Raw genomic sequence first — 25,811 nt, 5'->3', positions numbered from 1 at the left:
GCATTTTGGATCAGCTGAATTGTATTTTCTTTTGTAAAATAAAGGGTCCAGCAGGCTGCACATAGTCATGGTTCTGTGGTTTAAACAAGGAACACGGCAGATATCCAAGTTCATGTCCATTAGTGGAATGGACGTGTTTCCATCTGAGATGTTGGTACCTTTCCTGAAATGAAGAGTTTGTTCAAGATTACAAAGTAACTCTGACCTTTTTTCATCATAATAAATAAGCTGAACAGAGTGTAGGAGTTTGTGTACTGATATGAGCCATTTGTTTTTTTCTTTCAGGGAAATTCCCAAGCTGCTCAGCCTGTAAGTACCAATCTCAGCAAACTGACCACTTCACTTCTTTATCTGTCGTCTTATGCATCTATGACATCCAACTGATTTATCTTAAAAGTATTAACAGAGCACATTCAGGTGTGAATGTGTCCATGAATGGGTGAATGACTGCTTTGAGGTTGTCGGAATTGATAAAGCGCTGTACAAGTACAAGCCAGTTACCATTTACCATCCACTTTGTATGAGGCATTTATAGTTTGGTGTTTGGGTATGGTTTGTTTCTGGTTTATTTGGTTTGGGTGGTGTTGTTTTGTTTAGGTTGACACACTGACCTATATTTTCTCTACCACTTGTGGTGGTGTGGAGGAGAAAGCTATATAGGTGGAAGGGTTCAGGTGACGGGAGGTCATACGGTTTTTACTGCTTTTCTTTCGCACACAATAGCCTGCGTCCACTGGTTAAGTTCTGTCATATCCACACTCTCCATAACTACCTGTCCATCTCACTTGTTGTAAAAGACAGCCACTCCGAATTTTGGATTGTTTCGTCAAACTGCCTTCAATAAATGGGAATGCCAATAACTTATCTCCCGGTCTGGACATCATTCTGTAAGTGCTTTAGAACCAGGATTCCCTGCACCCAGAAGCGATTAAAAAAGGTGGTTGGTAGTCGCTACACACTTTATATACAGAAATATTTGATCAAGTCCATCCAATATTAAATTTAAATTAGATAAATGTACTTTTTGTCTTTGTAATAAAACTGTGCAGCCAAGTACAGTACATTATTCCAGTTATTTTTTGTTTTGGTAAAAGGTTTTTAATCCAAGGAAATTCAGGCCACCAAAGTCACTAACTTTGTCAGTCACTCCTCCAGATAAACATGTGGCAACAGTGTTGTTGCTTGTAATGTGTCAGAACTTGGTGGCCATCCCTCCCACCGGGCATGCATATGGTGATAGTGGAAACTATCACCATATGCACCATAACTCCCCTTTAACACCTTTGGAGTCATTGCTTTCTTTGTCGGATGCAGTTGAAAAGCAGGTAAACAGCAGAGAAGTTGCAGTGTGTTGTACCAACAGGAGGACATACTACCAAACTGATGCGGGGTGTGGATAACACGCCGTCATTGTGCACCCGGCAGGCTTCCCTTGCAACACACTTTCTGGTGTCAGATTGATGTGAAGATTGGAGTAAAGTTCAAAGTCTTTAATGATTTAATGACCCTAGATGTTAGCTGTGTCATCTGCCGTCCAATATAGAAAGAAAAAGAAATCTTTATATGCCATTGCAATTGTACATTCCAACTGAATTTGTCTTCTGCATTTAATCCGTCCCTCAGGGAGCAGTGGGTCGCTATAACAGCGCCCGGGGAGCAATCTAGGGCTAAGGGTCTTGCTCAAGGACCCACAGTGGCAGTCGCCGGGGTTTGAACCGGCTACTTGCAACCTTCTCAGAGTGCAAGCGTGCTGCTCTGGCCACTAGGCCACCACTTCTGGGCTCTCTCTGTGTCTTTGCTGTATCTTCACACTGAGCCTGGTTCTGGTTCTGCTGGAGGGTTTTCTCACTGGTAAAGGAGAGAACACCGCCCTTACCTTAGGGTTTTTCCTGTTGCGTAGCAACCAAGACAGCATGACGCAGCTATGAAGCCAAACAAATAAAGCCCGAAAGTTAACGCTAGGGTCAGCTATTTTTCCCGGATGTTTCCCCAAGTCCCTTTTTGAATAACTGCGCATGCCCAAGGCCGTCATACCTGCTCTTCCAGATTTCAGGGTGATCGCCTCTTAAAAATCTCCCAAATCCACTCACAGATTTACTTTCATAAGTGGAGCCTTACAGCTTTTGCCATAGAGCTCCGCTTGATATATAAATGCAAGAAGCTTTATTAGATTTTATTCTGGGACCATTTCATGTTAAATGGACAGAAACAGGTAGAAGAGGGGAAAAAAAGAGAGAAATGTATGAGACAAAAATGCTAAAAGGTAGAAAAGGTGAAAGAGGAGAGGGAGAGCAACATAACATCCTCTGAGTCTGCTTCTACACCTGCAAAGAGAGATATAAAAAGAACCGCAGAACCAGCTGATAAAGTGTTGCAGGTACAAATAACCAATGCCTTGATACCATCACTGAAGAATATACAGGATTAATTAATACGACATGTAGAAAATGACAGCTGAAGATAATAATAGGATTAATTAATACAACATGTAGAAAGTGACAGCTGAAGATAATAACAGGATTAATTAATGACATGTAGAAAGTGACAGCTGAAGATAATAACAGGATTAATTAATGACATGTAGAAAGTGACAGCTGAAGGTAATAACAGAGGTTTTCTGGATAGAAGTGAGTCTGTAGCACCTGGATCCACCTGTAGATGTTGATGAGAGTGAACTTGTCTGTGAGGTTTATCCTTGTGAAAAATGTTCAGTGGTGGCTGTGAGGAGCCAAAGACCCCCAGAGCACCGAGGCAGACACTGGGGAACCAGAACCCCAGACGACTGAAGGGCCCCCAGAGCAAAGGGCCCCAAGAGGGACCAACACAGGGAAAGATGCCTCACCCACCTGAGGGAAGAGGAGACACGGGCCCCAGGAAACCCCCCCCCCCCCCCAGCAGCCACAATGCCGAAGCCCCTTGGAGCCGTGGGGACGAGCCCGTGGGGTCCGCTGGCAGCCAGCTACGCCGGAGCAGATCCAGTCATGGCCCCCCCTCCGGCAGGGGCGGAGCCGCTGCCAGGAGCGAGCCAGTCCTACATGTGTGGCAGTGTGATGGAGCAGGCAGAGGGAGGTGTCCGGGGACGGGGAGCAACATGCCACATACGAAAATAGACACCCAGGCTGGGTTGACCCTCCCCGTTCCCCACTAGCAGAATGCACCCCCTGAAGGGGAGAGCATCTGCCATGAGATGTTAATGTCCAAACCACCCTACAGCGCGCCAGAGGCCCTGGGTAGGGCAAGACACATGGGCATACACCGGCCCAAGCCCCCAGCGACATACTCCATACCATACCAACTTTATTTATGAAGCACTTTATACACAGACAGGACCAAAGTGCTGTACACGTTCATAAAATACAATCCAATTATAAAATAGAAAGGATGAAATATAACAAACATATTAGTATACAGACACAATAAAACAAAGTGAAATCTCTCAGATTGTGCCAAAAGCCAAAGAAAAAAGATGGGTCTTAAGAAGGGACTAAAAAACAGCGATTGAGGAGGCCTGTCTTACGCTCAAAGGCAGATCATTGCATAGCTTAGGAGCTGCCACAGAAAAAGCACCCTCTGAGCTTGCACTTTGTTTTTGGCACCCTCAGAAACAACTGATCAGCTGACCTGAGGGAACGGGAGGGGGTGTAAGAATGTAACAGCGCAGACAGATAGGGAGGGGCAAGTCCATTAAGAGCTTTAAAAACAAATAAAAGGATTTTAAAAACCAGTCCTAAAATGTACTGGCAACCAATGTAAGGAACCTAAGACTCCACAGAACCCAAGCCCCTCAGGCCCCACCAGGACACCCACCAAAGGACGACACTCCCCAGGAACCCAGAGCGCCGGACCCACCCTAGACCCACCCCGGAGCAGAACAGCTACCAGGCCAGTAACCCACGTCCGAAGGGCGCAGAGCCCCCCCAAGAGCATTGCAAGCGACCACCCTGAGGCCCCCTCCAAGCCTTGCCCAGGCAAGGGACACAGACCCTGGCGCCGGACCTACCAGACACCCCATTCTAGCCCCTAGAGCCCCAAGACACAGGCACCCCGAATCAGTCACAAAGCCCTACGGGACACATCCCACAGCCCCCCACTCACACTAAGTGATGGAGCCGATCAAAGGAGCCCAGACAGCTCGAACTGATGCGGAGCCAGATGCTGTCTGAAGACTAATATGATCCAACAAAAGATCTCTATACTGATTGATACTGGGAATGTTTTTGCTTTTCCAATTCATGAGGATAGTTTTCTTTGCGATACACATAAGGCAGTGGAAGCCATGCAAACTGATCTTTTTGTTGTTTCCGACAACAAAGTTGTTGGTTGTGAATTCATTGGAATTGCTTGCATTAGATGCACACTCATCTTGCTCATATTGTTCTGATGAATGCACAAGCTATGGGTCATGCTGCTTTGTTGTTCTCCATATGCTCTAAAGTCAAAGAAATAGCACAACCTTCCAGTGAGCTGCATTTAAAATTATATTTTATTCAGTTGCTCTTCCTTGTTAATCATACATGTAGTTACATAGATTTGAAAAGGACAATAGCATTACAAACATATTTATACAACTGTATTTTTCAGAGAATAAGGTGCACTTAAAATCCTTAAATCTCAAAAATTGATGGTGCACCTTATCTATGATTACCGTTTTGCTTACTGACTGATTTTATGTGGTACAATGCCTCAAAAGTCTGTTAAAATATATAAGTACAACTTTGTTAGCAATGAAGCCGCTCTGCTCGATGGACATTCAGAGCATTATGGTACACTGCTACTACCTGATAGGACCCCTGAGTTGTCTAGAAGACTGCCTGTCTGTAATGTCTAAACTAGAAGTGCATTCAGTTAGCCCAGCGTACACGCTAGCAACAATAAACCTAGTAAGTTAATTCAATATTAAAGTTACGTTAATTTTGGCCTTATGTTAGAAACAGGGCAGTGTAGAGAGAGGCCAATGGAGAGACAGATAGCTCTCCCTCTCAGGAGAGGGCTGTGTACGTGGAGGGGTGCACTGCAAAAATGGAACTAAATGTAAGTAAACTTTTCTTGAAATGAGTGTATTTTTCTTTGATCAGCTAAATAAGACTATTTGCCAATGGAATTAGTATTTTACCCTTAAAATAAGATAATTGGATACCCTGCACCAGAAATAAGATGATGGAGATTAATTGTTCTTATTTTAAGTACAAAAATCTTATTCACTTGGGAGGAATATTTAATGTGCCATATAATCCGGTGCGCCTTATGTGTGGACAAATACACACATAGACATGTTAAATCACAGTGCGTTTTATAATCCGGTGCGCCTTGTGGTCCGAAAAATACGGTTCATTAAATTAGAGTGAGCTTGGACCCTTGTAGTTCAAAGGTCAGCACAGGTAGCCCTTTGTATGATACAGTATGTATGAAGTAGCTCTCATTTTATGGTTTATATCAGTGATCACCAACCTTTTTGAAAAAAATTAGTAATAGATGGGTTTGGTTTATGAAGCACCTGCAGAGCAACACCAAACAAGCAGGTTTACACATAAGGTTTAAGGTCACAGCACATAATTACGGTTTTACACAATTATATGTAAGCAATGCTAACACGAAGTGTCCATGAACACATAAATCTCCTCATTGTGGGTTTGTATAGCACAATGGTAAAAATGTAACCCCAATTCCTTGTGTTACTCTGACAGGCTGACGATGCTGGATTTGTTGCTGACTGGTCTGCAGACTTTGGTTCAATGTCAGCAAATGGAGATGTTGCTTCAGCTGCTTCAGTCCCCACAGCCTCAGAAACTCTGGTTGATATGCCAGAAGGGGAGCAGGTCGGTACTCAGGGCGCACCTCAGTGTTGGCCTCATGCTGAAGGATCATTGCCAGCTGGAGACAAAACTACTGCCCAGGAAAGTGAGCCCAGTGCAAAGGAAGATGAGGTTAGCAGCTGGGAAACTCTAACTCACTCTAACCTTCATCCATCTACAGCCCCTGATGTTAGACATGAGACTGACAGAGTAGAAGTAGATAGTGAACATGTGTGGCAGGAAAATCGTAGGAAATCTACTCCAGGACTTATTTTTATTAATGAGTTTGGTGTAGAGATTGAAGATAACACAGGCGACAGAGGCGATAAGAGATCCAGGTCTCTGGATGGGTCTGGGTCTGAGTATGAGACTGCTGAAGAGTGGGTTGATGGTGGCCAGGGAGGAGGCTGGGTGAGTGCTGATGATGAACTTTCATATGAAAATCGATTCCCTGTGCACATCATGGAGAGCCAGGGAGGTACAGCAAATAAAGAAGAATCAGGAAGACAAAGGGACCCCACATCATTGTGTAGAAACATCTCTGAAACTGTAGGTCAAGAACACAATATAGGGTTGTCTGCCAGAGCAGATGATTCAGACCCTAATGCCTTGGATTCACAAACATTGGCAGAATCACAGGGGGGAGTTGGGCTTGAATTGGATCTTTTTGCAGAATCACAGGGGGGAGTTGGGCTTGAATCGGATCCTTTTGCCCAATCACAGGGAGGAGTTGAGGTTGAATCTGATCCATTCGCAGAATTTCAGAGGGGAGTTGGGCTTGAATCGGATCCATTTGCAGAATCACAAGGGGGAGTTGGCCTTGATTCGGATCCGTTCGCAGAATCACAGGGGGGAGTTGGGCTTGAATCGGATCTTTTTGCAGAATCACAGGGGGGAGTTGGGCTTGAATCGGATCTTTTTGCAGAATCCCAGGGGGGAGTTGAGGTTGAATCGGATCCTTTTGCCCAATCACAGGGAGGAGTTGAGGTTGAATCTGATCCATTCGCAGAATTTCAGAGGGGAGTTGGGCTTGAATCGGATCCATTTGCAGAATCACAAGGGGGAGTTGGCCTTGATTCGGATCCGTTCGCAGAATCACAGGGGGGAGTTGGGCTTGAATCGGATCTTTTTGCAGAATCACAAGGGGGAGTTGAGGTTGAATTGGATCCATTTGCAGAATCACAAGGGGGAGTTGGACTTGAATCGGATCTTTTTGCAGAATCACAGGGGGGAGTTGAGGTTGAATCAGATCCTTTTGCAGAATTTCACGGGGGAGTTGGGATTGAATCAGATCCATTTCCAGAATCAGAGGGGAGAGTTGGGTTTGAATCAGATCCATTTCCAGAATCACAGGGGGGAGTTGGGATTGAATTAGATCCATTTCCAGAATCAGAGGGGAGAGTTGGGTTTGAATCAGATCCGTTTGCAGAATCACAGGGGGGAGTTGGGTTTGAATCAGATCCGTTTGCAGAATTTCATGGGGGAGTGGGGTTTGAATCAGATCCATTTGCAGAATCACAGGGGGGAGTTGGTCTTGAATCTGAAACATTTGCTAAAAGCCATTTTAGAGACAACAAGGGTGGATTTGGGTTTGATCCATTTGCTGGTAATTTAGGGAACTGTGGGGTTGTGGATAGTGGAAAAAGTGGGTGGGATTCAGACCCTTTTGCCAACAGCTATTCAACAGCATCCTCAGGACCCGAAGAGCCGTTGTCCAACACCTTGGTCTTTAGCGACAGCCACGGCTTCAACTCTACTGTCACTCAACCAAACTACATCTGTGGAACTGCAGCAGAGGGATATAAAGAAGTTAACAAGCCCAGAAATCACAAAGAACCAGAAAATTCAGATATGTCCGAAGATGAGGCTGCAAACCGGAGATTGGGAAAGTTGTACCAAGAGCTAGATACAGGAAAGGAAGAGGTACTTTACCTTCCTTCCTCCCCCTCCAGTATGGTAGACTAGTGTAGAATAGCATAAAGGTCAATACAGGCATTCCCTTTCTGTCTTTACCCTCAAAAAGACTAAGAAATTAAATCAAATACTTGTAGAACCAGGACCCCAGTCTGAACTCCTCCTCATCCTCCCATCTCTAAAAGTCTTCTGTTGGTACTGTTGTAATCATTTTACATTAAAAGCCTTTTTTTTTAGCTCAGTCAGCTTCATATCCTAAAGAGTTTCATTGACACTGTTTCTCTGAAATGTAATTTAGGTAACAGTTGATTTTAAGAGATCTTAAAAAGCAGATTTCTTGATAAATGAATCCAATGAAACGTTGAAAAAAAGAACAAGTTGAATATATTTTTTCTGGTTGTCCAACTTGTTCAATAGACCTTAGTTGCAGACTGTTTAGCTTACTTCGGCAATTATTTTTGTCAGTTTTTTGTACTTTTCAAATTAGCAGTAAAAGAGCTTGTAATAATCAAACAATTGGTTCATCTTGAAGAGAACACTGATAAAACTTGTATTGAATTGTGTACTAGACAGAAGTGACTTTTAAAGAAGCCTGTGACCCCACCAGCATGTTTAATTGGACCAAAATCTAACCATAGCACAAAAGATCAGCTTCTCCTGGTGTTTCTTAATCTATCCTAATGTCACTCTTTACTTCTGAATTAAGTTTTTTAGCCTTACTGCCTAGTATTAACTTATTTTTGTTTCTTTTGCATGCAACCTTTAGGATGCTGCTGCTCCATCATTTCTTCCAGATTTTTCAAAAATGGTGAGTTTAGTGAATATTTTGTATAAATTCAGTGTAAGTTTATCTGTTGTGAAATGCTTTTGATGTGTTAAAGTTTGCTACCTTCAGCTGGGTAGAGAGGACAGTGTCTTATGTGTGGTTCAGCCTTTGTAGGTGTAAATATGGAGAATAGATGGGTTCAGTGGGTGTAGAAATCGCACTGTTCTAAATCATCATGGGAAGAAATTACAAGCCTTGAGATCACGTCAGCTTAGATAAAATTCAAATCTTAGAACATCGTATTAATTAATTTAAGACATCAGTTAGCACAGTGGCTAACTGAACTTCCTTGAAGCTCAAAAAGTGTTTCTTTGCTAAAGAATGAAGTTAAGAGTGAATCAGTGGAAGTTCCCGAAGCCTCGCCAAAACAAGCAGCTGATGAACAGAATAAAACTTCAGACCCCCCTGCTGGAGGAGAACAGGGTGGGAGTCCATCTATTCCTATTGGTGAATGCACTGAACATCAGCCTGTGGAAGCAAGAGTGGAGGAAGGTCCAGCTCCCCCTGCTGGGGAAACAAGAGGACATGAAGCTCCTCCTGATGTTAAAGAGGAAAAAGAAAAACCTTTTGACAATCTGCATGAGGAGAATCCAGCTGTGAGTTGAATTGCCAGAAACTGATTGTCATCACAGATGTAATCATCCTCATCACCAAAGTTCTGATGTCACCATTCTTTCATCATCATCATCATCATCCTCATCATAAACAATCAGGCCATCACTTTATCTCTTCAGAGTCACAAGAGTTTTAACTCAGGCCCTCATCTTCATGGTTCCATCTGTTAACATTTAATAACAAGGACACCATTTTTCATCTTCCTGATTGCATTCTTTATCATGACCATTAATAATTTTCAATAAGATGTCTCCATCATCATCATCATCATCATCATCATCATCATCATCATCAATAATATCATTCTCAGTAGCTCAGTAATTATCAGTAGCTGACCATGTTCTCAATGGCCTCATAAATGTTTTCGTTCACAACCATTTTTAATATTGTGTCGATCATCTTCACCAGAACTGTCATCCTTTGTCAACCACCTGAAAATGTTTAGGAACAAATCCTTTTATCTTGTTAAATACTTTTATTTGGTCTATATGTCAAGTGTCATTGGAGGTGTGACATGCTTATTGTTTTTCTCTCCAAAGACAACAGCTGGAAGTCCAGAGAAATCAGAGCCTCTTGAGGTTCGTCAAATCATATTATTTTCTTTGTACACTTTCACTAATTTAAATATTTTCAACAATCCCATTTTAAATTAGTTTCATTTCACAAGTCTGCCAGTCAGACTAAATAAAGAGAATTTTGCAAAGGAATTTGTCATAGCTTCGGTTTATATCTGATTGAGCAAATCTCAGTTTATGAAATGGTTTAGGGTAAACACTTTCTGAGCATATGAAATGTATACTTCGAATTTTAAATGCCTTAATTTATTTAGAAAATACTTTGAGGTGACATTAACTGAGGAATGACAAATGTTCTGATTTAGGCTTTTGAGATAAGAACGGATAATAAATTATTAATATGGATATTAATCATTTATGATGCTACATATTAAATAGTTTAAAGTTTCATTAAATGTAGGTTCAAAGTTCTTGTTCTATTAAATCAGTAGGAATGCTGAACATCTCTGAATAGTCTGGTGAGTGGAGATTTTAAGCCCTTGATCTAGGTATTTTGCAGAATGTTTTATTATTTGTAATCTTCTCTTCATCATAAAATCAATGTTATTCTTGATTTTACAGAAATCCAACCATCAGTCTTCTTCCCACATAAGAATCCATAGACCTTGATGTTGTGCAGATTGTAGGATTTTATAGGATTTTAACTGAAGTCTCTGTGAACAGGTTCCTCAGGTCGATGAGACTGAATCATGTGGAGGGGAAACGGCTCCATCGGTAAATGGAAACAATCCAGCTGATGTTAAGAGATACAAGAACTCAGGATCAGATTAACTGAATAATCTTAAAATTTAAAACACTGTGTCGATAGAAATGTGTGACACGCATTCTAACATTTGATCTTAAGAATATTTCTATTGCTATTAATACAGACTTTAGACAATTTAAAATCCAGCTGATGAGAACACAGAAGCAGGTTTTTCATCGCTGCACATTTATTCTATGTATGTCATCCATGCATGAGTAAATCATGACAGGAGTTGTAGACTCAACAGTGGCTTCTCTGCAGGAGAAGATGCCCATCCCCTCAGTAGTGATTGAACCTGCCTCCAGTAATGAAGGAGATGATGACCGGGATGCTGACATCATCTCGCCTACCATGGTCAGTGACAACGGTGTGACCGCTCAAAGCCACATCCTCAAACACATGAGTCCGTCAGGCGGAGGGTCAGGATTTCCTGATGACTTCCTTTACAAGGTGGGTCTTACTCTGATGAACCAGGTATTGTTTTTACATGATTGTGAAATATGCTCACTATGCAGATATTGCTGTTATCCTTCAGGTTGAGACTATGCATGATTTTGAGGCTGCAAACTCAGATGAGCTTGAACTGAAAAGAGGAGATGTGGTTCTGGTGGTTCCTACTGTTTCAGTGGAAGATCAAGTAAGAACAACCAGAGCTGTAGTAAAACAATAAAAAGTAAGAATTACTGAAATAATCCTCTGACTGTGATATTTGTGTTGCAGGAAGCTGGCTGGCTGACAGGGATAAAAGAATCTGACTGGTTAAATCTTGGAGTTGGAGCAAAAAGCGGACTTTTTCCAGAAAACTTTACTCAGCGCTTGGAGTAACAACCTTATTCAGGAAATAAAAATTTATCTCATGAAATATGTATGCAAGCTGCAAAATCAGCACGTAGCTGAGCCTGCTCAGTTTCTGGAAAGTTAAACTGCAGCACTGTTTTTTGTTGGACAGCTACAAAAACAGACATGACAACAACCTGTTTTCCCCACACCACTTTTTCAGCATGATGTGACTGTAGTACCCTCACTGAATTAAATGTTCCTTTCTCTTTATCAAAATAATTTTATTGAAAATAAGCTCCTTAAATGGAGTTATATAAATTCTAACTTGTTACAATTTTAAACTATGTCTAAGGCAAACCAAAATAAGAAAAAGAGATGAGCTGTAGTTCCCTTGCAGCATGTGTGTTGTAATGAACATTAAAATGGTAGAACCCTTTGTGCAGTGATGTATTTAAGTGCTTTTGTGTGTAATATCAAAATAATGACCATTTACCATTGTCATAGTTGTTGTGGATCTTTAATCACTGTCACCGTTTAGTACATGTTGATGGATGTTTGGTTTATGTGTGATTAAATATCTAAAATTGCGACATAAATTATCTGAGGTTCTATGAGAATTATTTCACTTCAAAGCATGGAAATTAGGTTATTACTGTAAGAATTACAATCTAAACAAAACTTTGAGCCAGCAAAAACATCTTGTGTTGAAGTGGAAAGAAGGAAATATCTACAATTTGATATGCAATGTTTGTAGTTCATAATGGCACATAAATACTGTAATGTAGATTCCTTATAAAAATTACATGCTCATTGTATATGTGTGTCTTGGACAAAACTAATGTGTAAAAATCAAATAAACCAGAGTTTATAAGTCAGAGTACTGAATGATGTGTTGCAAATCTTTCTCCCAGATACAGGACTCCTTTGAAAACATAGACTGGGATATGTTCGAAGAGAAAGCTGACTTAGAAAGTTACACATCATCTGTCCTATATTCACTTCTGCACTAATGTGTTCTGTGGTGCAAATTTTGATGTATGCATCTGATCATATCTTGTCTAGGGGCAGCTGCATTTTTCCTGTGTGAAAGAACTCAGAGTGATTTACTATTGTGTTCTGTTCACCCAGGGACTGGGTTGTACCAACTGTATGCAACTCCTATCTCCTGTAAGAAGAATGTTGCTCAGATTAAACATACTCACTAAAATTGCTCCTTGATAACCAGCGTGTATGAATATGTTATTTACCATTGTCATAGTTTTTGTTCCTGCTCTGCCTTTCTGGCTGTGTTCAGAAACAGACATTCAAAAGCTCCATGCCTTTGAATAAATTTGCAAAAACAAAGATGCATCTTTCTCTATTTTACTGAGCCGTCTTCTCTCCCTTTGTGATAAAGATACAATCTACAACACTTTCCTCTCCACAAAGACAATCAGAGTGTCTCCTAACCCCAGGACTAGGGCACCCAAAGCCTGCATGGAGGTGGGCTGAGCACCCCCTTGGACCTCCAGAGAACCAGGAGGGCCCATGGACTTAGACTGGAAGCCCCTCACTGGACCTCCAATGAACCAGGGGCACCCATTGAGCTTCTCTATCCAGGACTAGGGCACCCAATGCCCGCATGGAGGTGGGCTGAGCACCCCCTTGGACCTCCAGAGAACCAGGGGCCACATGGAGCATCCGTACCCAGGGATGGAGCACCCTGGCCCGCATGGAGGGGGGCAGAAATCCCCTTGGAGCTCCAGAGGGCCTCTTGGACCTTTGACCTCCAGAGAACCAGGAAGGCCCATGGACTTGGACTGGAAGCCCACACTGGACACCCAGAGAACCAGGGGCCACATGGAGCATCTCTACCCAGGAACGGAGCACCCTAGCCGGACATCAACTTCCATGGAGCAGCCCATGGTTCTCCAGAACCAACATCCGTAACTGGGCCCGCCGCCCCTCCCCACACACCCCAAGGGACCACCAATACTTAAACACTTTGAACGTTGCATAAAGACCCATTGCCATTTCGGATCACCAGCCAATGACCCCTTGTGGCAGGGTTAGGGTTAGGGGAAAATGAAAAGAGGACTGGTGCGTCGGCCGCAGGCCGACGCATCAGTCCGTGCACGGGCGTTCCCACTGTAGGAAATCGTGAGGTGGGTCTACGCTTCATTCAAACCACGAGGATGTTCGGTATCTAATTTGTTTATCCAGATTCTCTCTGCTCTTTTTCGTTGGGCTGTTGACCAGTGAATGTTATTTTCTAGAATCAAGAATCTGGCAGCCTCCCATCCATGTTCAATAAAATGTTTAACCAACATGGTTTCTGTCTTCTTTTTCTTTAAAACATTGTGTTTGTGATGAGCTATTCTTATTCTGATGGGGTTGCGGGTCTCCCCTACATAATAGGCCCGGCATAGACTACAAGTTATAAGGTAAATACAGTTATATGAATTAAAGTTACCCGAATGTTCTGTGGAGAAAACATTGTTATTATATTTATTTTTTACCATTTTAAGTTGTGAGAAGAATCTGTTGTTGCCCTGGAAGCGTCTGGCAGGTCGGATTTTAAGTTGTGCTTTAACTAAAATATCTCTGAGGTTTTTGTTCCTTCTATACGCAGCGATTATCTTGTGTTGGGGAAGAAGGTCTGAGTCCAGCTGGAGTCCGGAGAAGTGGGTTTTGATTTTGGAAATTAGGGGGCCTGCGGCAGTGGAATATGTAGTTATAAAGGGTATTAATTTAGAATTTGAATTAGGTTTTGGTTCTCGAAATGTTTTTAAGCATGTTCTTAAGAATGTTTGGCTGTAGCCTCTTTGTACTAGGGCCTTAAATAGTGTTTTTGTAGCCAATTTGAAGTCCTCCTCACGGGTGCAGATTCTGTGGAATCGAAGTAGTTGTGATTTAATGAGGCCCGCAAAGGTGTGTTTAGGGTGGAAAGCTAGTTTTGTATAGTAGTGCATGCTGTGTCTGTTGGTTTGAAAAAAACTTTTATATCTAATTTGTTGGTTGAGTCGAAGGTAGGGGCCTTTGAAAGTGGTAGTGTCTAGGAAATCTATGGAATTATAATTTAGGTTGTATTTTAATTTAATGGACGGATTATGGGTATTTAGGATGTCAGGTAAATGTTTTAAATTCTGATTCTGAGTATGGCCAAATTCCCCATATATCATCTAGATATCTATAATAATATGTGGGCTTTAAGGTGCATTTTAGAAGTGCTTCTGTTTCCCAATTGTCCATGAAAATATTAGCATATGCAGGTGCAAATTTCTTACCCATTGCTGTTCCTTTAATTTGTAAAAAATATTTTCCTCCAAATTCAAAATCATTTCTCCGTAAGTTAATGTCTAATAGTTTTAGTAATTGTTGGTCTGGGCGTTTAGGATCTGGGTTTTTTTGAAAAGCTTTTTGGATGCAGTCTATTCCTTCTTGAATATCTATGTTAGTATAGAGGCTATCGATATCCATTGAAAAAAGGAAGGAGTTAGGTGGTATTATTATGGATTTTATAATTTCAACAAAATGGTAGGTGTCTTTTATGTAGCTTGCATGTCCAATTGAGAGGGGATTAAGAAAATAATCTATATATTCAGCTGTTCCATACGATTCGCTTCCACAGTCCGAGACTATCGGACGGCCTGGTGGGATCTGAAATGGTTTACTCCACGAGGCGGGGTCCTTATGGATTTTAGGGAGTAAGTAGAATCTGCGAGGTCTGGGTTCTTTAGAGCCCCTGAGATAGTCTCTCTGTTTAGCAGAGATACATTTTTTGTTATATAGGTCTTCCAGGATGTTGTTAATCATAGGAACAGTTTCTTGGTAAATAGGGGCTTTAAGTGCTTTATAATAAGTGGTATCTAATAATTGTCTGTGGCCTTCATATAAATATTGTTCTTTGTCCATAATGATAATTGAAGAGCCTTTATCTGCTGGTTTTATGATAATGTTAGGATTGTTTTTGAGTTCTATTAAGGATTCTGCTTCTGTTCTAGTTAAATTTGGTTTGTTGTTATGTGTTCTGAATTTGGAATCAAAGTATTTTAAGTCTTTTTTAATTAGTAGGTGGACCTCAGGAGGAATCGCTTCATCGGCCGGACTCCAGCTGGACTCAGGAAGGAAAGGGATCAGCGTGGCCTTCTTCGGATTGGTGGCTTCGGAGGACAAAACATCGGGACAGGTAAGTAGACAGGTAGGATCATTCACATCACCACTGTTTATATTCATCTGATCTGTGTTAGAATTGTCATTGTTAAAATATACAGCCAATTTAATTCTTCTGTGGTATTTTTGTATGTCTAATCTAGTTATCATCTTATCTGTTTTGGAAGAGTTGGAGAACTTGGAAGGAATAAAGGTAAGACCTTTTGAAAGTAATGAAACTTGAGAACTTGAAAGAACAAAAGATTCAGAAAGATTACAAACATTATCATTGATAATGCTACTGTGCCCTCCCCGGTTAACAGGGCTCAGAGGGCTTTCTAGTTTAATTTATTCAACCAATGTTTGAGGAAGTTGGCAGCTGTTTCCCTGGTCCAGTGGATCATGTCTTTACCCACATGGAAGTCCTGTGCTGGAAGAAAAGGTAAGTGACTAGGAAGATTGAGGATGAGGTCATTCAGCTGCTGGAGAGTCTTTCTCTGCCTGTAAGGTAAGGAGGGTGAAAAGTTGATCAGAGGAACAAACACTTCTGCATTAGGACACACAGTCTTTGCTGATCTGATCGTGGCACGGATGGTTCTCCCGACGGTTCTCGCGCTGGGAGCTGCTCTGCAGTTCACTCCAAATGACAGGATGAGTTTCTCCACTTTTGGAAATTTCAACCCTTTCTGAAAAAGTGGTTTGATGTGTTTCCATTTTGCTCCCGGGAAACTGTCAATCTGTAGGTCTGGGCTGCTGAAGTTGGTCATCTTTGCTACGTTAGAGTCACCCAGTATTACAATTCTTTTGTTCAGATTTAATGACCAGATTCTGATTTTCTGGTCCGTCTTCTGGTGGACTGTGAGAGAAGGTGTTACCTGCTTGATGTCATCCTCTGGAATAGTAGGTAGGTAGGCTTCTTCTGCTTGGCGATGTCGGGATGTTCTCACCATAGGGAGCAGGGAAAAGGTTCTCCTCAGGTTGTGGGGGGGTCTGTTGAGAACGGTTAAAAGTCCCCCAGAGGTTCTTTTTACCTTGTTTTTGGTGTTAGTTGCAGCCTCACATCGTTGAGGGGAAGAAGAGGAGGTGGATTGTAGGTCCTCACAGTCCGTCACCAGGTCGATGAGTTGGTCGGTGTAGGATTGCTGGGGTGCGTTGGATGGGCCGGGTTGGGCACTCTGAAGGTCAGAAAAGGGGGAGGACTGAAGAAAAGGATCCCAGTCGTTCTGTGATGATGCTGTGCTCCAGGATCGCTGCTGTGGTTCATCGAAGAGGTCAGGTGAAGTTGTCGTCTCCTCACGGGATGTGCTGGCTCGTTGTGGTGGTAGGACTTGCATTATGGGAGATCTCATCACCTGTTCTGTGTGTGGAGAAGTCTGAGGGATGATCATAGGATTATTAGATAAAGTCATAGTACCCACAGATTTCGCCTTGCGTTTGCGTGGCACAGGTTCTGGAGCCACTGTTGGAGAAGGGCTAGACGTGTTGGAAGAGGACTCTGTGTTGTTACTGTCAGAGGATGTGGAGGGGGAAGTGGGGGAGTCTTGGGATGCAGATGGTGAGAGTGTAGAGTCTGAGAGTTCAACCCCACTGGTGTCTTCAGAATCTTCTCTCCTCGTTCTGTTTTTGTTTGAGGAGTATGAAGCAAAACTTAGTTGAGCTCTCTCTAGAGTCTCATCCTTTAAACGTCTCCCCAGACTTCTTTTGGCCCATTTAATAGCAATGTTCAATGGTGATGCTAAATCATCTTGTGGCCACCTCATTAAACAGTCACTTTCTGTGTGGATGATGTCATCATAGTGTTGTTTTAATATAAGCATGGTGTTGTATGACCAGTTCTGGGCATTTCCCTTAATTAAGTCTTTAGTGCGCGTGGTGATGTGTGCTGGTCTCACAAAGTCTGAAAGTTCATTGCACATATTTTCAATGGCAGGTGGCGTTCTATAGTTCCCAATCTGTTCAAGATGATGTTGTGCTTTGATTATTTTGTACCAATGGCGAATTTTCAGTCTGAAATCAGGGTTATTCTCTCTTTCTAGTTCATTATTAAATTGTCTGTAGGTAGGGGATCTGTATGTTGTGTTTCTGTAGTTTCTAGATCTGTTAGCATAGCCCCCGTTATTGTTCAAGCTTGTTGGGTACCGTGTTTGCGCTCGTCTTGGTGCGCGTCGTTGTGTAGGTTCGTCTCTGGTGCGCGTGCTCGCGTCGTCGTAGCGCGGGGCTCGCGTTCTCGAAGTGGGGCCTCGGCCTCGGGTGACGTCAGCATAGGACTCGGAATGGTGTGTTCGGCGATCGGAGCGTCTAGGAGCGCTGTCATAACCTTGGTTGTAGCGGGATGGTTGGGTCTCGAAGCGCCGTCTTCTGTCTCTGCCGCCTCTCACGATGGTCCAGTCCCCGTCATCGTCAAGATGGCTGCCCCAGTCTTGATGGTGCATTTCGTTAGCTGGTTGGCTAGCTGGTTAGCTGTTGTGCGCGCGTCTTTAAAAAGACGGTTGAAAAAATAGAGCCGGAGTCAAAAAAGACCGTCAGCCTGCTTGGCTTGTTTATTAAAAAATAAAAAAACAAACAAGCTATTACAGCGAGTAAGTTGCAACGTTTCGGTATGATTATACCTTCATCAGGCATTAAACTCGCTCTAAGTGAATTATCTGAGAAGTTGCTCGTACTAGGCATGGGTCAAAAAGGGGCTCGCTGTGTTTCCCCGAGTCCCTTTATAGCCTAGGTCCGTCTATTTGTGGTAACACAGTAGGTGGCAGTTCAGTGCTCCCCCTATCGGTCGGATGAGTATATATAACAGATATGTGATAATAAATTTACACAGATATGAGTAATAATATAAGTATTAAAGATATATACAATATTTACACTTTCTTTTTTTCTTTTTTATGAAACATTTTTTTTAAAAAAGTTTTTCCTCTTTTTTTCACAGGGTAGAACATCCAGAGAACATCAGGAAACAGCAGGTGTATAAACAAGTGTATACAGTATTGGTATGTTTTTTTACAGGTTTTCTCTTTTTTTCAGGATCGGAGACAGGAGGACATCAGAAAGCTGCAAGTAAAAAGGTAAGTATAGATAGTAGTTACATTTTTTTGTTTTTTTCTTTTTTTTTTCCCACAGGACAGAACATCAAGAAAACATCAGGGAATCCTGGATAGATGGGTAAGTATATACAGTATTCACACATTTTTTTGTTGTTTTTCTCTTTTTTTCACAGGACAGAACATCAAGATAACATCAGGGAATCCTGGATAGATGGGTAAGTATATACAGGGTTAGGGTTAGGGTACATATGATGAGCCTGTCTCCGGCCGGAGACAGGTGGGGCACTGTCTATCCCTCCATAGGGTCGCCGTTCCCGTCCCCCAAATCTTTTTTGGGAGGATTTCCTCCCATAGTGTACGGTGGTCCAGCCGGAACCACCATGCAAGGCCATTTTTGTGGCTAAATGTGCTGAAGTAGCCTTTGTTATTATAAAACAATGAAAAAAATGAATAAAAAAACAAAAAAACAAAACAAAAACTCCTCAGATTGTTATTAAATGTTTTTAAACTTTTTTTTAAATTTTTAAATTTTTAATGTTTTTAAATTTTTAATTTTTTAATTTTTTAACAATGAAAAGAATTGAATGTGCTCCGCCGCGACGTTTCGGTCCTTGCCGGACCTTCTTCAGGCAAGAGGAGCACAAAGAAATAAACTATGTTTTTATGTGAGAGCTCTGTCTAGAGATGTGTCTCGTAGGACTGACAAAGAAAGACTGAAGGAAAATTGAAGCTGACTTCCTTTTATACCCGCCCACTGTTAGGGTTAGGGTTAGGGTTAGGGGTAGGGTTAGGCGATTTGGCCCCTTTTACCCAAATGTCATATGTTAAATGCGATGAATTGTCATGAACTGCACCATAATATCAGGGAGACCGAATTTTGACATTTGGGGTAGGTAGGCAGGTAGGTGCAGGGCTGGTGCTGAGAGCTCCTTGCTGTGTGTGAGGTGGAGCAGGCTTCTCAGTGTGTCTCCCCTGCTTCTGGATGCTTAATTGGCTACGCCTGCGGTCACTGACCGTACTCTGGGTCGCCTGAGCCGAACGCAGCTGTAATTACTTACTGTGTTAATTAACATCTGACCGATGAGCAGAGTGAACCGGTGTCCACGCGGACTTTCCCCCTCCACCTTCAACCGACTTACACGGTAAGTTGCCTTTAGTTTGAAGCATAGGGGGGGTCCTTGTGTCGCCATTTTATGCGGGGAAAGGGGGCTCTGTTCCTGGGTTTGGGAAATGAATAAATCTAATGTTATTGTATCCTATTTTTCAGATTCACATATCAACATGACGCCCCCCAAGCAGAGTGTTTGCTGCCCGCTCTGTCATTCTGTATTTACCTATATAGGCAAACACCTAAGGTATAATCACGGCATTAAAAATTCAGACGAGCGGAAGATATTGATCAGGTTCAGTAACGGGAGAATCAATATCAGAAAAATGCCCTGTCCAGTGGATGGCTGCCGTTATGCTAGCACAAGGCTGGACATGCATATGGAGCAAGGTCACCCGGAGATGGATGGGGAGAGGAAGGCCCAGGTGATTAATGGTTTGAAGTACCAGGTAACGGTGAATATGCTGGGAGCCCTGAGCGCCACAAACCCAAGCCCTCCCATGGTGTCACGTTTGCACATGGACCCAAGAGCAAGAGAGGAAGCAGGTCAGCATCATCCAACATCAGGACCCCTTGATGATGATACATCCTGCACCTCCTGCAAAGAGGTCGAGGCAAAGAACCTTCAGCTTATATCAGACTTGGGGCAACTAAGGAAGCAATTGCTTTACCAGCACAGATGGGCAAAAAGGGCAAAAAAGGCAATCAAACGACTGGAGGAGGTGTGTAAAATGTTTATTTAGCAACTTTACCCGGGACCAGAGCACATCTGCTGGGCATGATAGCTCCATAGCTCAGGCCTGGTTGTACCGGCAGAACCAGAAAACTTAACACTGAACCTTTATTTAACAGGACCTCCAAAAGGGATCCACATGCACGGTTCCTGGGGTGGACGTAGATGCCCCGGTGGTCTCTGGATCTACCTCTCCTGATGAGGAGCCACAGAGCATCACCAGACCTAAATCAAAGCAGGAAAGCCGGGACATCCAATGTTTGGTGAAGGCGTACCCCAAATTCCCACTAAACATCTGTAAGTAACATCACTGATTGCTGTATTTTTCTATTAAAAAAATGTGTTGACAACCATGACCCACACGGGGGCGCTGTCAGACAGTAGTCCGAGGATAGTGCCTCGGTTCCGGCTGCAGCAGCGGGATCCCCCCCCTGTTCCTCCCGGAAGTCCGCGGATTTTTTTAAAACTATTTTCTAAGTGTTTATGGATCCATGCGTGCGCAAGGATGATTTTTAAGGTTTGTATCCGAATATAGGTGCCTCTAACTGGGCCGTGATGAGCGAATTTACCCGTGTTTACCTCCTGGAAGTCCGCGGATTTTTTTTAAAACTATTTTCTAAGTGTTTATGGATCCATGCGTGCGCAAGGATGATTTTTAAGGTTTGTATCCGAATATAGGTGCCTCTAACTGGGCCGTGATGAGCGAATTTACCCGTGTTTACCTCCTGGAAGTCCGCGGATTTTTTTTAAAACTATTTTCTAAGTGTTTATGGATCCATGCGTGCGCAAGGATGATTTTTAAGGTTTGTATCCGAATATAGGTGCCTCTAACTGGGCCGTGATGAGCGAATTTACCCGTGTTTACCTCCTGGAAGTCCGCGGATTTTTTTTAAAACTATTTTCTAAGTGTTTATGGATCCATGCGTGCGCAAGGATGATTTTTAAGGTTTGTATCCGAATATAGGTGCCTCTAACTGGGCCGTGATGAGCGAATTTACCCGTGTTTACCTCCTGGAAGTCCGCGGATTTTTTTTAAAACTATTTTCTAAGTGTTTATGGATCCATGCGTGCGCAAGGATGATTTTTAAGGTTTGTATCCGAATATAGGTGCCTCTAACTGGGCCGTGATGAGCGAATTTACCCGTGTTTACCTCCTGGAAGTCCGCGGATTTTTTTTAAAACTATTTTCTAAGTGTTTATGGATCCATGCGTGCGCAAGGATGATTTTTAAGGTTTGTATCCGAATATAGGTGCCTCTAACTGGGCCGTGATGAGCGAATTTACCCGTGTTTACCTCCTGGAAGTCCGCGGATTTTTTTTAAAACTATTTTCTAAGTGTTTATGGATCCATGCGTGCGCAAGGATGATTTTTAAGGTTTGTATCCGAATATAGGTGCCTCTAACTGGGCCGTGATGAGCGAATTTACCCGTGTTTACCTCCTGGAAGTCCGCGGATTTTTTTTAAAACTATTTTCTAAGTGTTTATGGATCCATGCGTGCGCAAGGATGATTTTTAAGGTTTGTATCCGAATATAGGTGCCTCTAACTGGGCCGTGATGAGCGAATTTACCCGTGTTTACCTCCTGGAAGTCCGCGGATTTTTTTTAAAACTATTTTCTAAGTGTTTATGGATCCATGCGTGCGCAAGGATGATTTTTAAGGTTTGTATCCGAATATAGGTGCCTCTAACTGGGCCGTGATGAGCGAATTTACCCGTGTTTACCTCCTGGAAGTCCGCGGATTTTTTTTAAAACTATTTTCTAAGTGTTTATGGATCCATGCGTGCTGTATTTTTCTATTAAAAAATGTGTTGACAACCATGACCCACACGGGGGCGCTGTCAGACAGTAGTCCGAGGATAGTGCCTCGGTTCCGGCTGCAGCAGCGGGATCCCCCCCCCTGTTCCTCCCGGAAGTCCGCGGATTTTTTTTAAACTATTTTCTAAGTGTTTATGGATCCATGCGTGCGCAAGGATGATTTTTAAGGTTTGTATCCGAATATAGGTGCCTCTAACTGGGCCGTGATGAGCGAATTTACCCGTGTTTACCTCCTGGAAGTCCGCGGATTTTTTTTAAACTATTTTCTAAGTGTTTATGGATCCATGCGTGCGCAAGGATGATTTTTAAAGTTTGTATCCGAATATAGGTGCCTCTAACTGGGCCTTGATGAGCGAATTTACCCGTGTTTACCTCCTGGAAGTCCGCGGATTTTTTTTAAAACTATTTTCTAAGTGTTTATGGATCCATGCGTGCGCAAGGATGATTTTTAAGGTTTGTATCCGAATATAGGTGCCTCTAACTGGGCCGTGATGAGCGAATTTACCCGTGTTTACCTCCTGGAAGTCCGCAGAATCAAACTTCATTATGAAACCTTTTTTTGTTTGTTTTTCAGTGGAATACATCGCGGGATATTGGCAGCATCTCAAAGGCTCCCGTGGTCTGAGGAAAAGGATCGAAAATCAAAGATCCAAAGTGGGTAGAATCATGGCTTTCCTTTCGTTTCTAACCGAGGGCCAGACAATCTTCCAAAATTGGACTTTCCTTTCCAATATGTCCAAGATATACCAGTAAGTATGTCTGTGATGCCTTTTAGTTAAGATAAAATGTCCCCATGTAAAATATTCCATTTATTTCTTTCTGTGCATGTGGCCAGAGCATCTGCAGAATGGTGGAAAAGCGGAGAACACAGTGAAGATCTACCTGGTGAATTTGTCCCAGTTCATGGTCTACTTCAGGGACACTCCTCCATGTACGTCCAGGGTTCCAAGAAGAGAAGTGTTTGCCGTGATTCGTGCTATCTCAGAGTGTATTGCCAGCCTGGCTCCATGTGTAGTCATGCGTCAGATAAGTGTGAAGAAAAAGAAGTTGAGCAGAACAATCTCCAAACATCAGCTTCACCTCTGTAAAGTCCAGGCCAGGAGACGCATCCCTAAACTTCTTGGTCAGACTTATTAAATTTGTACTATATTAAATTACTTACCTGAGTTACTGACATCCATGTTCTAACCCCATAATTTTTTTTTCAGACGGACTGTCTGAGGACCCCAACCCGGAGGCGCGAAGAATGTTTTTTGGCTATCTAAGTGTTTACCTAGCAAGCCTGTATGGACACCGCACCGGTGTTCTAAAGAATATGACTGTGTCAGAGGTCGATGAGGCCCAGCAGGAAGCCACCGTCGGGCAAGCGGGCTTTGTGATCAATGCAAGTCTACTAATATTGGAATGACAAACGCTCTCTGTCTTGTCCCGATATGTCCATTAACACACACTCTCCTTTGCACCACAGGTGAAGGAACACAAAACCAACCGTGCGTTTGGCCCCGCACAGCTCTACTTAACTGTAGAGGAATTCTCATGGGTGGAGCAGTGGATGATCATCAGACAGAAACTAAACCCACCCACAGACCTTCTTCTCTTCACCGAAAACTTCACAAAAATCGAGAAACTCATCGTGCCGATGCAAGCCGCCTGGCTTGACATGGGATTTCCTGGGCGCCCTACATTCACAGATTTCCGGACATCAATAGCCACATACGTAAGTAATTATATCACTTTTCCACGTAATAAACATAAAATTAAAAGGCATAATATTGAAGAACCATCTCTATTTTTCAAGGCAAGGAATACTTTGTCACCAAGTGACCGGATCAACATTTCAAAGACCATGTGTCATGACACACGGACAGCAGACAAATTCTACGCGCTCCACCGCACCGCGTCAGAGCTGGCTGAGATCCGTCAGAATTTCGAGGCAGCCGTCAAGCCACCACATACTACGGTACATGACACCGCCGAACCTTCCCTCCTCTCCATGTCAGAATCATCAGGTGATGGTCTTGAGGAGGAAGCGGACTGCGGGCCCTCACACAGCCCCCCTGCCGGTCCTTCGCCGTCCTCACCAACATCCAGTCGGGCCACTGGATCAACAAGCCCTGATCAAGCTTCTGGGAGCTGCTACAGTCCAGGCAGCGCCTCTTCTCAAAGCTGTTCTTCTGGGAGCGACTTCACGCCTGATAGCGCCTCTTCTCAAAGCTGTTCTTCTGGGAGCGACTTCACGCCTGATAGCGACCCTTCTCAGAGCGATTCTTCGTATGCCCCAAATAGAGGGACACAACCCAGAAGGAAAAGACCATTGTTAACCTACACGTTGAGAAGTAGACGTCAAGTGCGCGGTCAATGTGCACGTGTGCTCAGATCCAAACGAAATACAGTAAAAAAATAAAAAAAATTTAAATAAATCAGTGGTGATGTGACTGTATTTGCTTTCTTTAAGATATTTCTCCATTCATTATTCCTGGCAAATAAAATAAAAACTAAAACTTATAAAGTCCAACCTCCAGGACAGGAGGGGGTCTGTGCCACGCTGCTCTGCCCCAGAATAGTGCACCTTGGCTGGGCTTGTGAAGCTGGACAGCTCCCTTCCAGCCCTGGAAGTCCAGCATGGGGTTGATACGAATTTAATTGAAGTAGCTCAAAGGAGGAAAAAAAAAGAAATATATAATAATAAAAAAAGTAAAAAAAAAACAATTATAATAATATTAATAATGATATTAATAATGATGATGATAAAAGAGAAAAGAAAAGACAAAAAAGAAAAAAATCCAACCTCCAGGACAGGAGGGGGTCTGTGTCACGCAGCTGTGCCCCAGAATAGTGCACCTTGGCTGGGCTAGTGAGGCTGGACAGCTCCCTTCCAGCCCTGGAAGTCCAGCATGGGGTGGATACGAAATCAGCTGGAGTAGCTCATCCCAGCCATACCATGGGTACAATTCTTGGTTTTTTTTCTAAGTCCTCCAGCATGGGGTGGATACGAAATCAACTGGAGTAGCTCATCCCAGCCATACCATGGGTACAATTTTGATTTTTTTTTCTAAGTTCTCCAGCATGGGGTGGATACGAAATCAGCTGGAGTAGCTCATCCCAGCTTTACCATGGGAACAATTCTTGGTTTTTTTTCTAAGTTCTCCAGCATGGGGTGGATACGAAATCAGCTGGAGTAGCTCATCCCAGCTTTACCATGGGAACAATTCTTGTTTTTTTTTCTAAGTTCTCCAGCATGGGGTTGATACGAATTTAATTGAAGTAGCTCAAAGGAGGAAAAAAAAGAAATATATAATAATAATAAAAAAAAAGTTAACAAAAAACAATTATAATAATATTAATAATGATATTAATAATGATGATGATAAAAGAGAAAAGAAAAGAAAAAAAAGAAAAAAATCCAACCTCCAGGACAGGAGGGGGTCTGTGTCACGCAGCTGTGCCCCAGAATAGTGCACCTTGGCTGGGCTAGTGAGGCTGGACAGCTCCCTTCCAGCCCTGGAAGTCCAGCATGGGGTGGATACGAAATCAACTGGAGTAGCCCAGGGAGATACAAGGGTCTGGAGGGATTCTGGGGCCTTACGCGGAAAAACCCTGTCTGCAGGTTAATATGAAATGCGCCACGCGGACATGCATGCAGCGTTTTTGGGTTAAAATAGCCAGAGTAGGCCGCTGCGTGGAGCTCCATGGTGCCTCTGGTTTAGCTGGGAGATCCGTGGTGCACGCGCAGG

General features: G+C 42.9%; 2 protein-coding genes across 8 annotated transcripts; both read left to right on the top strand.

Annotated features, from left to right (window-relative positions):
* The first annotated feature begins 226 nt into the window (after positions 1–226).
* On the top strand, positions 227–12,468 carry LOC118556374 (amphiphysin-like). Of its 5 annotated transcripts, none has more exons than XM_036134276.1 (9): positions 227–309; positions 5,685–5,924; positions 8,473–8,514; positions 8,853–9,128; positions 9,687–9,725; positions 10,386–10,436; positions 10,729–10,917; positions 11,003–11,104; positions 11,188–12,468. In XM_036134276.1, the coding sequence occupies exons 2-9, from the start codon at positions 5,733–5,735 to the stop codon at positions 11,290–11,292; spliced, it is 996 nt and encodes a 331-aa protein (XP_035990169.1). In that variant the 5' UTR covers positions 227–309; positions 5,685–5,732; the 3' UTR covers positions 11,293–12,468. The 5 variants fall into 5 exon arrangements, with proteins under 5 accessions (XP_035990169.1, XP_035990170.1, XP_035990166.1 ...); XM_036134273.1 differs by lacking the exons at positions 227–309; positions 5,685–5,924 and adding exons at positions 6,167–6,431; positions 6,642–7,715; XM_036134277.1 differs by lacking the exon at positions 8,853–9,128.
* A 7,571-nt stretch (positions 12,469–20,039) lies between these two features.
* Positions 20,040–24,512, top strand: LOC118561993. 3 transcript variants are annotated; one of them, XM_036134282.1, is made up of 7 exons: positions 20,040–20,249; positions 20,380–20,557; positions 22,652–22,826; positions 22,913–23,200; positions 23,286–23,461; positions 23,546–23,794; positions 23,876–24,512. In XM_036134282.1, the coding sequence occupies exons 4-7, from the start codon at positions 22,981–22,983 to the stop codon at positions 24,479–24,481; spliced, it is 1,251 nt and encodes a 416-aa protein (XP_035990175.1). In that variant the 5' UTR covers positions 20,040–20,249; positions 20,380–20,557; positions 22,652–22,826; positions 22,913–22,980; the 3' UTR covers positions 24,482–24,512. The 3 variants fall into 3 exon arrangements, with proteins under 3 accessions (XP_035990175.1, XP_035990176.1, XP_035990177.1); XM_036134283.1 differs by lacking the exons at positions 20,040–20,249; positions 20,380–20,557 and adding an exon at positions 20,683–20,777; XM_036134284.1 differs by lacking the exons at positions 20,040–20,249; positions 20,380–20,557 and adding an exon at positions 22,066–22,530.
* Positions 24,513–25,811: the final 1,299 nt, after the last annotated feature.

This window comes from Fundulus heteroclitus, unplaced genomic scaffold (assembly GCF_011125445.2).
Source record: "Fundulus heteroclitus isolate FHET01 unplaced genomic scaffold, MU-UCD_Fhet_4.1 scaffold_785, whole genome shotgun sequence".
Taxonomy (NCBI): domain Eukaryota; kingdom Metazoa; phylum Chordata; class Actinopteri; order Cyprinodontiformes; family Fundulidae; genus Fundulus; species Fundulus heteroclitus.
Note: the sequence above shows the minus strand (reverse complement) of the source record. Positions and strands in the feature narration are given on the sequence as shown.

Excerpts from the sequence above, each read along its gene's own strand:
- LOC118561993 (XM_036134282.1), top strand. The coding sequence starts at position 22,981 with ATGGTCTACTTCAGGGACACTCCTCCATGTACGTCCAGGGTTCCAAGA. Across the intron at positions 23,201-23,285 it reads ACGCATCCCTAAACTTCTTG|ACGGACTGTCTGAGGACCCC; the intron begins GTCAGACTTATT and ends TTTTTTTTTCAG. Across the intron at positions 23,795-23,875 it reads GGACATCAATAGCCACATAC|GCAAGGAATACTTTGTCACC; the intron begins GTAAGTAATTAT and ends CTATTTTTCAAG.
- LOC118556374 (XM_036134273.1), top strand. The coding sequence starts at position 6,255 with ATGGAGAGCCAGGGAGGTACAGCAAATAAAGAAGAATCAGGAAGACAA. Across the intron at positions 6,432-6,641 it reads AAACATTGGCAGAATCACAG|GGGGGAGTTGGGCTTGAATC; the intron begins GGGGGAGTTGGG and ends GCAGAATCACAG. Across the intron at positions 10,437-10,728 it reads GAGGGGAAACGGCTCCATCG|GAGAAGATGCCCATCCCCTC; the intron begins GTAAATGGAAAC and ends GCTTCTCTGCAG.